A 15542-nucleotide genomic window follows, 5' to 3' on the forward strand; every position below is an offset into this window, starting at 1 on the left:
CCTAGTCAGTCGACTACTTCTCCTTCTCAGGTGACTACTTCTCCTAGTCAGGTGACTACTTCTGCTACTCAGGTGACTACTTCTCCTACTCAGGTGTCTACTTCTAGTCAGATGACTACTTCTCCTAGTCAGTCAACTACTTCTCCTACTCAGATGACTACTTCTTCTAGTCAGTCGACTACTTCTCCTAGTCAGTCGACTACTTCTCCTAGTCAGTCGACTACTTCTCCTACTCAGGTGACTACTTCTCCTACTCAGGTGACTACTTCTCCTAGTCAGTCGACTACTTCTTCTAGTCAGTCGACTACTTCTCCTACTCAGATGACTACTTCTCCTAGTCAGATGACTACTTCTCCTAGTCAGATGACTACTTCTCCTAGTCAGATGACTACTTCTCCTAGTCAGTCGACTACTTCTCCTACTCAGGTGACTACTTCTCCTACTCAGGTGACTACTTCTCCTACTCAGATGACTACTTCTCCTAGTCAGACGACTACTTCTCCTAGTCAGGTGACTACTTCTCGTAGTCAGGTGACTACTTCTCCTAGTCAGACGACTTCTTCACCTGAGTTGCCCAGTGGCTTGACTAGTGTTACATATGTATACATTAAGACTTACATCAAGTTAGCATCACCAATGTATAAAGGATTTTGTCACTACATAATTGAGAAAACATCTATTTAAAGTGCAATGTGAATACTCAGGGGTGTGATTTTTTTCGCGGATCAGCGGATTTCCGCAGATCGGGTTGTCCAGAGGTCATTTCCACGAATGGCATAGATTCGGGGAAAAATGGTTCGACCGATTCTGAGTGCGTATTTCAAAAGCGGCCCGAAACTTCAGCGACCGGCGAAAACTCGTCATAATACTCTGGAAATTTCTGCCTAAGCATTTTGAAACGAGCAATGTCATTGGCTGTCGTTTCCAAATCTTCAATTAAAATTGGTCTTTTAAAACGTTTTTCATATTTCTTTGCTGATTTGTTTACATATGGCGCCTTTTTGAAGCGATAATGAAGATTATTGAAGGAACAAACAAATCTCACAAAATCTCGGAGAAAAATAAATTATTGAAAAACACCTTTAAATGGGAAAGGAAAGAAACAACAGTGGATATAAATCAGTGATTCCACTTTCTGAATGGGTACGGAAAATCGACTGTCTTGGTAAGGCTAAACTTAAGTCATATTCCATGTGAAAAAATCATGAACATCAGATCCTGTGGTAAATTATCGTTAGTTGAACACTGTAAAACTGCTGACCTTATTTCGAATTTGAGACATTGAAAGAGCTCAAACGAAAGATTGCCGTCATCGTTCACAGGGATCAGAACACACATTGATTTTGATCACAATTAATACTGGTTACATATGTTAAATGTGATTTTATAAAGGTTTCGATAAATAAATCTTGTTAATAACTTTAAGATGGCGTTTATTACATGTCTGTTTTAAGGTTTGTTATTGCGTTATCTGCGTGATTCCCCTAGTCAAAATCAGTATATAGAATTTCCTCCCCTCAGACTAAACCTCAATCACACCCCTGATACTAAACAAAATGGTTATGTAATTTGGATCCTTTTTAATTAAGAACTAAACAAATTTACCAACTTTAATCTGAATGCTAACACAGGAATACTGCTAAAGATGCTACCAGTAAACTACAAGTCAAAACATATTACAGCAAAGGCATCAGACTGTCCCTCCGTCTCTATCTCCACATCGTCTTGCACTCGTTCTATTGTCAACTCGTCTAAACCTTGAGGCTGAAAAAACATCAGAAATCAGCAGCTGTCTACATATGGCTTCCTAAATTGGAACAATAGAAATAATAAGCTATTGAAATTATGGCTTCCTCTATTGGAACAATAGAAATAAGCAGCTGTCTAAATATGGCTTCCTGTATTGGAACAATAGAAATAAGCAGCTGTCTAAATATGGCTTCCTGTATTGGAACAATAGAAATAAGCAGCTGCCTAAATATGGCTTCCTCTATTGGAAAAATAGAAACAAGGCTATTGTCAAGCAATATTGTCACCTACCGGCTCCACCATTGTCAGAAATTCCACAATTTTCAGATTATTTTTTTTGGTTGCCATAGCAACCACAATTTTTGACGTAGGAACAAAATGAAATGACGTGCATAATGTCCATATTGCCATCTATCCATGTTGCAAGTTTCATGAAAAAATATTAAAAACTTTTAAAGTTATCGCAGGATCCAGAAAAGTGTGACTCACTGACTGACTGACTGACTGACTGACTGACAGACAGACTGACAGACTGAGCGCAAATCATAAGTCCCCTCCGGTAAAACTGGTAAGGGACAATAAGCAGCTGTCTAAATATGGCCTCTATTGGAACAAAAGAAATAAGCAGCTGTCTAAAAATGGCTTCCTCTATTGGAACAATATAAATAAGCAGCTGTCTAAATATGGCTTTCTCTATTGGAACAATAGAAATAAGCAGCTGTGTAAATATTAGGGATGGCAAAATTATTCGAATAATCGAATATTCGATTGAATGGTCAGCATTCGAATAATAAAAATGATATTCGAATATTCGCATTTTTTTCCAAACGTATTTTCACCAATATTTAATGAACTGCGAACCGCTTACTAAAAAGCAACCGAAATCACTTGGGAGTAACATGTTTGACGTGACGTTCTTCGTGTCAAACTGATAACGCGGCTCGTATCAGTGTTGATTGCGCAATGCAATATACACGCTCTAAGAAAGGCCCCGACTGTTGTTTGCCAATGGGGTGCCAATTCACGGTTTCAATTGACTGGCGAATAATAAATAAGTTTTGTGATCACAGTATGTACAGCCATTAAAATGTGTGAATTACTCAAAAGTAACAGATGATATAAATTAAACAATCATCAAGGAATCATAATTCAAATCTGAAAATGCCACCCGCCCCTTCTGCAGTATGGAATGGTGTCGTATGGAATACTTTACACGGTCTGTGGATAAGAAGACCGCAAGGTGTTATGTGTGTAAACTTAGTTTTACATATGCGCTGTCTGCTACAAATATGTGGAATCATTAAAAAAATAAAATTCTATGACACGATGTTTTTCATTCTATTTGTGCCCGATCACAGTATCGGTCATAGTATTAATCGACAGTAAGGGTATCACGTTTAAACGTTTAAACGATGGCGTTTCGTGTTTTGCTCAAACACGTTTACAAAAACAATAAACGTTTAAACGACAGGCAATGTCAACATAATTCATTTAATTCATTACATTACGATGTTGCAAAACTCATTAAAAGCTGCTGAAAAAGACTCGTATGTGTATCACGTGCGCCAGATGGCCCTTATTCACAGTACCGTAGACATAACAATATACCTGTACGACCTAGACGTCTTGAATATTTAACCCGCATCGGCACGAAGTGCTCGGGAAAAGTTTCCCGCTATTTCTTGCATGATCATGCCCCTAATCGTCTTGAACATTCAACGCGCGTCGGCATGAAGTGCATGAGGAAAATTTCCCGCAGTTTACTCATCGGCATTCATTTTTAATTTAATGAACAGATACTCGTTTTGATGTACATCTTGTTAAGTAAAACAATAAAAACAATTAACACCGGTGTACTCTTATTGAAGAAATGTGGGTTAAATATTAATTCATCTTTGTTACAAAATATAACGGCATGTAAGTAGAAAACGCGTAACCCAATGGTTAGAAAACGACGAGAACATTTGGTTTTAATATGACGTCATTGTGCAAATGGGTTATGAACTAAATATAACTTCCGGAAATAATCACTACTTTCAGTTTGGAAATGTGATGGAACTTATGCTTTTAAAACGGACGTATGGATACCGTTTGAACGGTGTCGTTTCATTTATTTCATTTCGTTTAAACGTTTAGAAAAATCTGTAAACGTGATACCCTTAGTCGACAGCGATACAATTATTCGATAGCAACGTTAATAAACAGCCGCGTATTTAGCAAACGGATATAACTTACAAACCAATGGAAATTATTACATAACAAGGTAAAATCAATCCAGCCGTTTTATGCGAATATTCGAATATTCGATTGAATGAATTTGCGAACATTCGAATACCGATATTGGTATTCGATGCCATCCCTAGTAAATATGGCTTCCTATATTGGAACCTGTCTCTGGAAAAACCAGGCTTATTCTTAGACGAAACTTTCTGCCTAAACTGGGTTAATGTTAAGAAAAGACTTCCTTTTTACTAAAAAGTCCTTTAAAAAGAAAGGAGTCTACCTTCATTAGCCAGAGTTGACTGCAGAGGCATATCTGGCCCCTGCATTAAGTCTGGCTTTGTCAGAGATCGGCTTAAGAACAGAAGAAGTCATATATACAATGGAAACAATAATGATATGATTGACTGTAAACTAGAACATTTAACATGATGGTTTAGGATTATAGTTAAATATCATTATTATTTCATCAATGTCAATATGAGCCTCGTTCTGTGAAAAAGGGGTTTAATGCATGTGTGTAGAGTGTCATCCCAGATTAGCCTGTGCAGTCCACACAGGCTAATCAGGGACCACACTTTCGCCTAAACTTAAGTTTTGCTGAGAAGAGACTTTCTTTAAACGAAAAATATCATACAAGTGGAAAGTGTCGTCCCTGATTAGCCTGTGTGGACTGCAAATACTAATATAGGACTGCACTTTACTTACATGCATTAAACCCCATTTTCACAGAGCATGCTCCATATTTATGGGAGGGGGGGGGGTAAAACATGATTTTCAGTACTCACTCTTTCTTCTTCTTCAAACTCTACACCGAACACTGGACAGGCACTGTACACTTTGTGAAGGCTCTGTATCTCCTTATGCACCTGCTGCAGCTTCTCTACAGGGTCGATACGGAATCCCAGTACGTACCCTCCGCTCTGTGAAACAGACCAACTGGATTTATTGGCATAAATTATGGGCATAATGAAGACAACACGGGCAACTAGCACTTTAAGTTGAGATAGGTTTTAGACATATTTATTTAACACAGTGGTGGAAATAAGCACTGATCTGCAAGCCTTAAATTTTAAATCCAACTTGCGCGGAGTCTTGTTTTACAAAGATGTACTTGCAACATTTTCTTGGTCTTAAGTAATAAGGCGCGGTCAAAATGCTTCTTTGAGTCGCGTTCTGAGAAAACTGGGCAAAATGCTTGTGCGTAAAGTGTCATCCCACATTAGCCTGTGCAGTACGCACAGGCTAATCAGGGACGACACTTTCCGCTTTTATGACATTTTTCGTTCCAAGGAAGTCTCTTCTACACGAAAATCCAGTTAAGGCGGAAAGTGTCGTACTTGATTAGCCTGTGCAAACTGCACAGGGTAATCTGGGATGACACTTTACGCACAAGCATTTTGCCCAGTTTTCTCAGAACGCGACTCATTTCAATAACTAAGCTTGGTGGACTGAAAAGCCAATAAAGCCTAGCTATAGATGAACTTGAATCTGTTTGTGGATGGAACAACCAAAACTCTCTGCCATTGACATTTGCCACCTGCCAGTTGTCAAGGGACACCATATCAACCACACTATTGTAGAGTTGATCAATTCTAGATCTTAAATATTACCTGCTAAGATCTGTTTTAAATCAACAAATATTTGCTAGCTTTACTGATTTTGGAAAATAAGGTTACAAACCATAAATTGCGTGACAAACAATGACACTATGAAAATAAATATAATCATGCAGCTAAGCAGTCTTCAACCAGGGGTTAAAAACAGAAACAAGTAAGTATAAACGACAAGAGTTTATTTGATAAATTCATGATTGTGGGATATGACCCTGCATACCTGCTGAGAGCTCTCCACTACAAGGGCCAACCCAAACTTGGAGTCGCGGATCTTTATGGTTTTCTAAAGGAAAAACACATCATGTATTTGACTACAAAACTTTGTCTCAAACGTTACTAGTACCCAAACACCGCTGTGTCAGCTATGTTCGGGGCAAATAACTAAGGATTAAAAGATTCTTGCTTCTCTTCACTTCAATGTCATAACATATTTTATGTTTCAGTTTAACGGCTTGAGAAATGCGGAAGAAGTATGCTCCACAATCCTATGCACACAAACTCAACACAATATTGACAGATATACTTTAAAAAAACAACTTCATCTTGCAGGATTATTAAAAAATGTTTTTTATCTTAGTCAAAATTAACAAAACATATTAACCTTTTAAAACAATCTATATTTTAACGTTGATGTAAAAGGATTGTACCGGTTTGTATAATATGACTAAGTATATTTCTACTTAGATCTGTTATCAAAATCACATTTCAATGTTTCATCATGTACAAACTAGTTGGTTGAATGAGCTCGAGGAAATTTAGCTCACATTGAAATTAGTGCTCATACAGTGTGCTTTCATAAGTTAGTTCAACTTACCTGTAGTTTAACTGCTTTGTATATTTTCCATCTACTTTGATATGGAGCGATTGCTATTTGATTTCTTACCATGCCTCCTAAGTCAATTAATGACAAACAAACACCGTTTACGCAGTTAACAATTGTTATTACTCAACATATCTGTCTAATAATGAAGTCCAGGCTTTCTAGGTGACTTAACCCTTTCAGTGCGTGAACCGAATTTTGAAGGCCTTTGCAAACAGTTTGGATCCAGATGAGATGACACAGAACGTGGCGTCTAATCAGGATCCAAACTGTTTGCTATTCTGATAGTATTTTTTGAAAAAAATCAAAGAAAATGCTAATTTTAGAAATTCAGCAGACAACATTTTAGCGGACGACAAATTTCCCAGCATGCAAAGGGTTAACACGGTGTCAATCAAAGCCTGTCTTATCAATCAATTGCATGAAATGCACCACAATCTGGGAAAACAGAGCTTAATACGTGTGCTTCAAAGGGAGTTACTTTCACTGAAATATGTACTCACCATCTGTAGGTATGGGATGCTAACATTGAATGATTCATTGATGTTTGCATGCCAAACAAGGCGGACATTGGTGATGAAAAATGTACCCAGGTTACCCTACAACAAGAAGAAACTTATTTATTATTTAACCCTTTCCCACTCGGAAGTAAAGTGAAAATGTGCAAACAGCATAAAGCCAGAACAGCCTGCAAGTAACTCCCAGTCTGTTCAGGTTTTATGCTCTTTGCTACTCATCAGTATTATAGGGTTGAAAATAAAGCCTTTAAAACTTGAATATATTAAGAAAAGACAAAAGACTTAAATTAAATTGGATTTTCTAAAGGACTTCAAATGCGTCAAAGTGCGTTTCTGTGTGGTAAAGGGTTATGCAGAGCATTAAAATCCTGTGTGGACTTACTTACATGAAAAAATTAGTTTCACATTCAACTCAAGTGTCAAATCAAATATATTCTCTCCTGATTGGCATTTGCATAAAACATTAGAAATATTAAAATACAAAACACATTTGCATTAATGAATTCTAGACAAGTTCTTTAAATCATGGACATGTCCCTTTTTACATCAATCTATTATTATTGATTAGATATTCATCTATAAAAACTCTGATAATTTTTGGTGAATAATTGAGAATAATATGTTTAAAAAATGAATATAATCAAATATTTCACTTTAAAATTATACACACAAGAAACACCAAGGAGCACTGACAAAAAAAGCTGGTAATTGTTCCCTGATTGTTGTAAAGATTTCTTGGGAAAGATCAAGCACTAACTCTGCATGGCTTCACATTTTATACATCATACTTAATATGGTAGAGTGTAACCTGGTCACTTGAGAGGTTCCAGACCCCGCCCACTTTGTCGTACACCTGTTCCTGTGGCAACAGTCGGAGATTCTTGTTCTGAATAAGAGGACCTCGTAGCTTCAGGTCTCGATAAAGCTTGGACGTCTCATAGGCCCTAAAGAAAACATTAGCGTACATATTAATACTGTATTACATATCAGTAATAGTCCAAGATTCTTTTTGTGAATTAGTAATCTCAATTTAAGTTACCAATACAACATCAAAGTCTCATAAAATTAAGCTCTGCAGAAAACATTAGGAGACATACTTGTAGCTTGCGCTATTAATATTAGATGAAAAGCATCAATTTGGGCTAAGCATCAATTTGGGCTAAGCAAGAATTTGAACCGTCTGAATTATTCCAAAAGTAGGTCAAGGTCAAAGTCAAAATAAGGTGAGGTGATGTGGATATGTTCAGAAAGTAACAAGAAATGCATTTGTCAGAAACATTATGTCCCCTTTTGCGCCGCTTTGACTTAGTATTTTTGACCTTTGACCTTGAAGGATGGCCTTGACCTTGACCTTTCACCCCTCAAAATGTGCAGCTCCATGAGATACACATGCATGCCAAATATGAAGTATCTTCAATATAGCAAAAGTTATTGCAAAATGTTAAAGTTAGCGCAAACCAACCAACCAACAGACAGGGCAAAAACAATATGTCCCCCACTATAGTGGTGGGGGACATAAAAAGGGTAATGTCCACGCATCAAAGCTTGATGTAAGCAGTATTGATCAAAATACCGTAATACAGTTTGGCATTAAAGGGACATGTTTCATATAACGTCAATACCACCAATTATTAAACAGGTCATTTGGCTTAACCAATAATTTGAACCGTCTGCATTTGTTCAAAACTAGGTCAATATAAAGGTCAAGGTGGTATGGGTGTGTAGGTCAAGGTGGTATGGGTGTGTAGGTCAAGGTGGTATGGGTGTGTAGGTCAAAGTGGTATGGATGTGTAGGTCAAGGTGGTATGGGTGTGTAGGTCAAGGTGGTATGGGTGTGTAGGTCAAAGTGGTATGGGTGTGTAGGTCAAGGTGGTATGGGTGTGTAAGTCAAGGTGGTATGGGTGTGTAGGTCAAGGTGGTATGGGTGTGTTGAGAGTGCTCAAATATAACATTCATGTAAGAATCTAACCTTTGTTGCAAGAGGTGTTGATGTTATATGAAACGTGTCCCTTAAATGACAAACTGTATAATTTTGAAAATATTTTTTTTCACATCCTCAAAATTAAACACATGTTTTAATACTGTTCATCAACATCCCATCATAAAAAATGTTACTGATATTACCAGCCTGACAGTTTTATTATTTAGTAAATAAGTTGTTTTGCATCTGTTAATTCCATACAGTGGTTTAATACAAGTAATAAATATCCCATAATAACGCATATTACTGATAATAACGCGTATTACTGATATAACCAACCTGTGCACTGAAATTACTGTAGTAAAAAGCCGGGGGGAGCCTGGAATCTGCAAGTAAGTAAAGCACAATATGTGTCGCATTTTGAGAAAACTGGGCATAATGCATGGCAAGATTTTCGGTAAGAAGGGACTTCCTTTAAACGAAAAATACCATAAAAGCGGAAAGTGTCATCCCTGATTAGCCTGTGCAGACCGCACAGGCTAATCTGGGACTACACTTTACGCACATGCATTATGCCCAGTTTTCTCAGAATGCGTCACATATCAAGACATATTCTGATTGAAATATATTGAATTTATTTAAAACAATAATACAGTGGAAACCCTCTAAACGGGATCCTCTCTATACCGGAATACTCTCTAAACCAGAAAAATTGTCTGGTCCCATTTTTTTCCCTATAAAACCATGTGTAAAATATCTCCTCAAGACCGGAATCCCCTCAATTCCGAATACCGGTCATTCTTTGGATCAATATTGGGTAATTAAAAACGTAATTGTAACTCTCTAAACGGCTCAGGGCTGGTTTATTGCACCTCAGACCTAGTGTCAAAAAGTTTTGAATAGCGGATTAAAGATGCGTGAAATTAATAAAGGTGGTCGAAAAATGTGCAGACTGTAAAAATCGCAAAACAATTAAAAGATACTTGTCCTGTGATGGTCATATCGCTCAATAGATGTGATAATACTGATTATAATTACTGATAACAAACATAGAGTTCTTTAGTGTGTTTTGTTTTTGATATAGGAGCCGTGATAAATTTTAATAATCTTTATGGTATTTAATTTGGTGTTGTTTATTATAACTGCTAATTTAGTGTCATATAAAATGGTGATTTGCAGAGTTCTTGAAGCAGTTGCATTTAGATATTCATTTAGATTTTCAAATTGGTAATAAAGATAACTAAGACTAAAAATGTCCGAACCTCCTTCTAAGCGATGGCCCGTGGAATTGTGTCTAGAAGACAAAATCAAACTGATAAAAGAGTCAGAGATGTTGCCAAAACCTACACTCAAGACGGGGTCAAAGAAATATCGGGTAGGAAGGTCGACAATCGGGGATATCGTGCGAAAAAAAAGTCGGCGTACATGTTTTTCAGTATGAAAAGGAACTAAATTCAACTTACACATGCATGCATGTATAAAATTGTTTGTTTTTTATGGTGCACTGTTTGATCTATGTTGTGACTAATATTGCGTTCGAATCAACAGATTAAGCGACGTGATTTTCTTATGTGATGCAATATGAATGAATGTAATATATAAATAAACTATGAAAATTTGCTGAAAGTGTTTTTTTCCACATTAGGCTATGTAATTGACTTTCCTTCTAAACCGGAATCCTCTCTAAACCGGAATTTCCTCTCTGTCCCGAGGGTGGACGGTTTAGAGGGGTTCTACTGTAACTATTTAACCTATCTGTATTCCATTTTGTAGAAAAACTATGTGCTTGACAACAGGCACTTTAAGATACAGAATAGTCTTAAGAAAATGGATTCTTTGGTATCGTGCACTATCTCCAGATACACAACTTAAGTCTTTTCGGGGTGATGGCAATATAAAAGAGAATCATGTTGAACTCAATGAATATTTATCTGTTTATAGTACTGCTGCAGGTATCGTGGTAAAAAACAATTAATATACTTGCCTTCACTACAGAAAACTTGGATCAAAATAATCCACATACCAGGTTGGTGAAGATGAACTCGAACCTTGTGTTATTGCACTTTGTCAGCACATACAGAGCTTCTGTTGTACCCCGCAGTTTCTAATTGAAAAAACACAGTGGTTTTATTAACTAGAACTTTGTCACAAGCATGAAAAATACTCATCCACCACTTAGTCTGTTGTGCTCAAGTGCAAATAAAAAATCATGAGTGTGTGAATCACTAGGAAAAAAACATCTTGGACATCTTCCCTTTACGGGAAGCTTGAATTTAATGCTTGAAAATGATAACCCATCTTATAACATTTTATGCCACTGCCATGCCCATGCCTGAATTCAAGGCAAATAATTTAGACAAATGTAAGTCATGGAGCACGAAAAAAATGGCCTTGAACATCATCAGTGTACTTCCAGTATTTTCTGACTTCATGGTGATAACATATTACAAGCTTTAACTTAAGCACTTAAGAAATGTGTAGTATTACGCTTCACACACTTATAACATTTTAAATAGAAAATCGACAGAGTGCATTCTATCTACTGCCTCCATGTGGGGTGTTTACTAATAAGTGTATCATTACACATACATTTATAGTAAAACACTCAATTTTAAGCTTAAATTGTCAGAATTTAGTGTTCTCTTTTGTATTTCTGCTTTTTTGCGGTTTCATTTTATTGTAATACATATTTATATACATTTATTTGCCTTTCCAGTGCTTAATATAAAAGATAGCCAGAAAATTTAGTCCAGACCAGCTGGAAAATAATTCACTAGTCCAATTGAGTCGTGTTCTGAGAAAAGTGGGCATAATGCATGTGCGTAAAGTGTTGTCCCAGATTAGCCTGTGCAGTCCGCACAGGCTAATTAGGGACGACACTTTACGCCTAAACTAAATTTTTGCTATGAAGAGACTTTCTTTAAACGAAAAGTATCAAATAAGCGGAAAGTGTTGTCCCTGATTAGCCTGTGTGAACTGCACAGGTTAATCTGGGATGACACTTTACGCACAAGCATTCAGCCCAGTTTTCTCAGAACACGACTCATTTGGTGTTAGAGGTACAACTAACGCGCTTACCGACTGAGCAGTCTTGATGGTTGTGTTTACAACACAATTGAATCCTATAGCTGAAATATACAAAGATCATCATAAACAACAGGGCTATTATAAATATGAAATAAACATCACATTTGTATATAACCATCAAAATGACACAAATATTAACAAAAATTAAAACAAAGTTATCAGCCTTTTGATTAAGACACAAGAATCTGAATATATTAAAGCTCAAATATAGTTACACAGAAGTACTTTTGTTTTTTCTTTTATCACACCAATTACATTTACTGATATTACTTCTTTCATATAACCATAAAACTGAATGCTTAAGTGCTTACAATAATCTGGTAAAATAACCAGTGGTGGTATTCCAGAAACATCTTAAGTCATTTCTTAAATAATTTCATTTAAGTTCAAAATTAGAATGCTTTATATTTCTTTACTTAATAAGAAACACATGTTTTTTTTAGCATTCCTAAAATAACATTGGCAAAATGATGTTATTTAAATGTATATCTTGATGCCAATCTATTGCAATATAAAGTGAAACACTTAAGAAAATTTCCCTATTTAAGGATAAGAATAAAATTTAACTTAAGATGCTTCTGTAATACTACACCTGGTATAACTACCGACTGAAAATAATCTACAACAAATTTCCTGCTGGACCCTGTCTAAATCAATAGTACACAAAATAAATAAATAAAAGGACGATGTTTTTAAATGTCAAAACATTATATTTGTTAAAATAAAGGAAGCAAAAGAATAGAAAAACTTACATAGATTTACTCTTGGCATGGACAGTGAATGCCAGATCAGGCGAAGATTGGTCACAACCAGCCGCCCTATAGTGTTCAAGAAATGTTATGTGATATAATAAGAACAGAATTGTACAATGTTATAGCAGTATTTATTCAAGGCTCATCACAAATGCTATACCATAAGTTATAATAAGCTGAAGTTTGACATTGCTGGATCTGGTTTGTAGACCTATAAACATAGTGATCAAGCCATGTAACGATTGCAAAACAACACACTCAAGAGGACATAATACGCATAATGAAGTATAAATAAGTACCTCTTTCTCCATTATTTCCCTTGGTGTCTTCAACAGCATCCATTTTGTCTATCAACTTTTCACCAGGTCTCATCTTCATCTGACTGCAGAGGAAAAGGAAACATTTCAAACAGTTATAAAACATTATTTGCTGAGAAGGACAAAATAATAAAAAACGTGTGCGAGAATTTTATACAAACCATACCAAGAAATACATGACAGACACATACAAACAATTTGGAGCAATAAACATAACCCAATCTCCCCATTAGAATTTCAGCAAATAGATTTTGTTTATCAATTTCTTAATCAAATTTCTCTATGCTCTATTCATCAAACAGTAATATTCAGGTACAGGTTTTTCTATTTACATTCTTCTGTAAATTCATTTATGCTCCCTTGGCAGTTCAGTGGCCACACTAGTCGCTAAGAACTTACAGCTACAACTATTCAAACAAGGTAACTGAACCCTAGGTATCTATATATAGTAAGAACGTTCTACTGCTAAGCACTTTTCGAGGTGTGAACGGAAGACTGTTGTAACTCATATTAAATAAAGAAGGAGATACGACAGGTTTCCGTTCAGCCCTTGATTTGTAAAAAATCAGTATTGGCAGCATATCGTGAAACGGCTAATTGCTTTAGTTAGAGTTCTTGGTGTGCAAAATCTTGCTTTTCGTGGAAAACATGAGAAACTGAACACTTTTGATAACAAAAACTTACTAAAATTTGTGGAATTTCTAGCTTTGTTTGACCCACTTATGGACGAGCATCTTTGAAAGATAAGAGACAATGTGACACTTGTTAATTATCTAGGCCAATGCAATGAAACAAACAAGAGCACCACATAACGGGTGCCACGCTCGGCTACGGGTGCAGTTTTGAATAAATCAAGCTTGTCAGAAGCTTGGGAAAACACTAGTAAGTGCAACTGAAGTTGCAGTCAACTTAGACATACCACCACTTTTCAAATCAGTAAAACCCGTTTAAGAAGAAAGAACAAACAACTTGCATACGTAGGAGATGACAACAAACCTATTCATGTTCAAAAAGACAATTTCAAAATAAACTTTTACTTTGCTGTACTTGACACTGCAATGCAATCAGTTCAAGAAAGATTCACTCTGATGCAACAAATTAGTTCGGTGTTTGGTTTCCTTTATGAGGTTCAGTTTGCAGAAAAAAAACTAGCAATGAAGTTATGGAACATTGCATGAAGATTGAGAAAGCTTTGCAACATGGAGATTCTAAAGAAATTGATGCAGTTGATCTAAGCAGTAAACTGATTGCCATTTTAAGACAAGCTGCACGGTGTACATCGCCACAGGATGTTCTAAACTTTATAATGAAAAATAATCTAAAAGATAGTGTCCCCAATACTGTGAATCCTCTTGACACTTCCAGTTTCTGTGGCTAGTGGTGAGCGAAGCTTCTTGAAGCTCAAACTCATTAAAACATATCTGCGAACATCCATGCTACAAGAAAGACTTGTTGGACTTGGTACTCTGTCAATTGAACATGAAATTGCTAGAGACATTGAACTGATGCTAAATAAAGTTTTAAAATTACATAATATATCATTATAAATGTATCTATTCTATAAATTGTAAATACGATTGAATCAAAAGGCGGCACAGCATTCATTTGTGAATGTTAATATTATTTAAACAATTAGTTGCCGTGGGTGGAGGGGGGGGGGGGGGGCGCAGTGCGACAGGTTCACCTAGGGTGCCAAATACTTTGGCGCCGGTCCTGCCGCTACCAGATCTTTGGATGGTTGGTTTAGGTTCACACTTTTTAAGACAAATATTTTATGATGAAAGCAACAATTTGAAAAAAAACTCCAGTTCATATTGATTCCAAATACTTATTCTTAATATGAACAGAGATTATTTTGTTGTTAATATTGTTCTAGAACCAAGCATATCATTCTAATTTAGACCAACCATCCAAGGGACCTGTGGTTGCCGGTGTCATTTTGAGAAGTCCAGTAGTGAAATAAGGTCATTTCTAGCAGCCTTGATTATTATTTTATACCATGCTCTAAAATATCCATTTTATGCGTCTTTTAATGATTTAAAAATTAAAATTATTATGCATCACAAATGCAAAACAATGGAATAATTTGGAGAGGTCTGTTGTATTTTGTAACATTACGAGCATTGCTTCTATAGAGTATACAATACCTATCTGATTTTATCAGCATAGACGGCCGAGTAGTTTAAGTGCTAGAATTTTAATCCAAGGGTCAGTGGTTCGAGCCCAGATGGACATAACTTTTTTTTTCTTTACTTTTATTCTTGTTTTATAATGGCGCTCTTTAATTCGATTGTTTTCATTTATCAATTTAAAACATTTAATGCAAAACTCTGGCCCGTCTGGGAGCAAGTCCGTTTTTAAAACTCTTTCTGCAACCGACTAAGTAATGTTACTTAGACGTACTTTCCACTTATATCGAATCTGACATCCCTGTCTTCCCACAGGCCTTCTGTTGCCATGATGATCTACTGAAGATGCGAGTGTTTTTTGGACAGTTTTGACAGTTGCTTGTTGACATTAGTGACAATGGCTGCCTAAATAT

At 36.2% G+C, this 15542-nt stretch overlaps 1 protein-coding gene across 1 annotated transcript in view; it reads right to left on the reverse strand.

Annotated features, from left to right (window-relative positions):
- LOC127854846 (Bardet-Biedl syndrome 5 protein homolog) overlaps positions 1-15540 on the reverse strand; it is a 17347-nt gene extending 1807 nt beyond the window's left edge. Inside the window, exons 1-11 of the mRNA XM_052389913.1 lie at positions 15404-15540; positions 12983-13065; positions 12684-12749; positions 11923-11972; positions 10868-10948; positions 9184-9230; positions 7732-7867; positions 6909-7004; positions 5806-5868; positions 4758-4892; positions 1681-1764 (exon numbers count right to left, since the gene is read on the reverse strand). Of these exons, the coding sequence (XP_052245873.1) occupies positions 1681-1764; positions 4758-4892; positions 5806-5868; positions 6909-7004; positions 7732-7867; positions 9184-9230; positions 10868-10948; positions 11923-11972; positions 12684-12749; positions 12983-13065; positions 15404-15459 (897 nt within the window). The 5' untranslated portion in view covers positions 15460-15540. The remainder of the gene's footprint in view (positions 1-1680; positions 1765-4757; positions 4893-5805; positions 5869-6908; positions 7005-7731; positions 7868-9183; positions 9231-10867; positions 10949-11922; positions 11973-12683; positions 12750-12982; positions 13066-15403) is intronic.
- Positions 15541-15542: the final 2 nt, after the last annotated feature.

This window comes from Dreissena polymorpha, chromosome 13, assembly GCF_020536995.1.
Source record: "Dreissena polymorpha isolate Duluth1 chromosome 13, UMN_Dpol_1.0, whole genome shotgun sequence".
NCBI lineage: Eukaryota > Metazoa > Mollusca > Bivalvia > Myida > Dreissenidae > Dreissena > Dreissena polymorpha.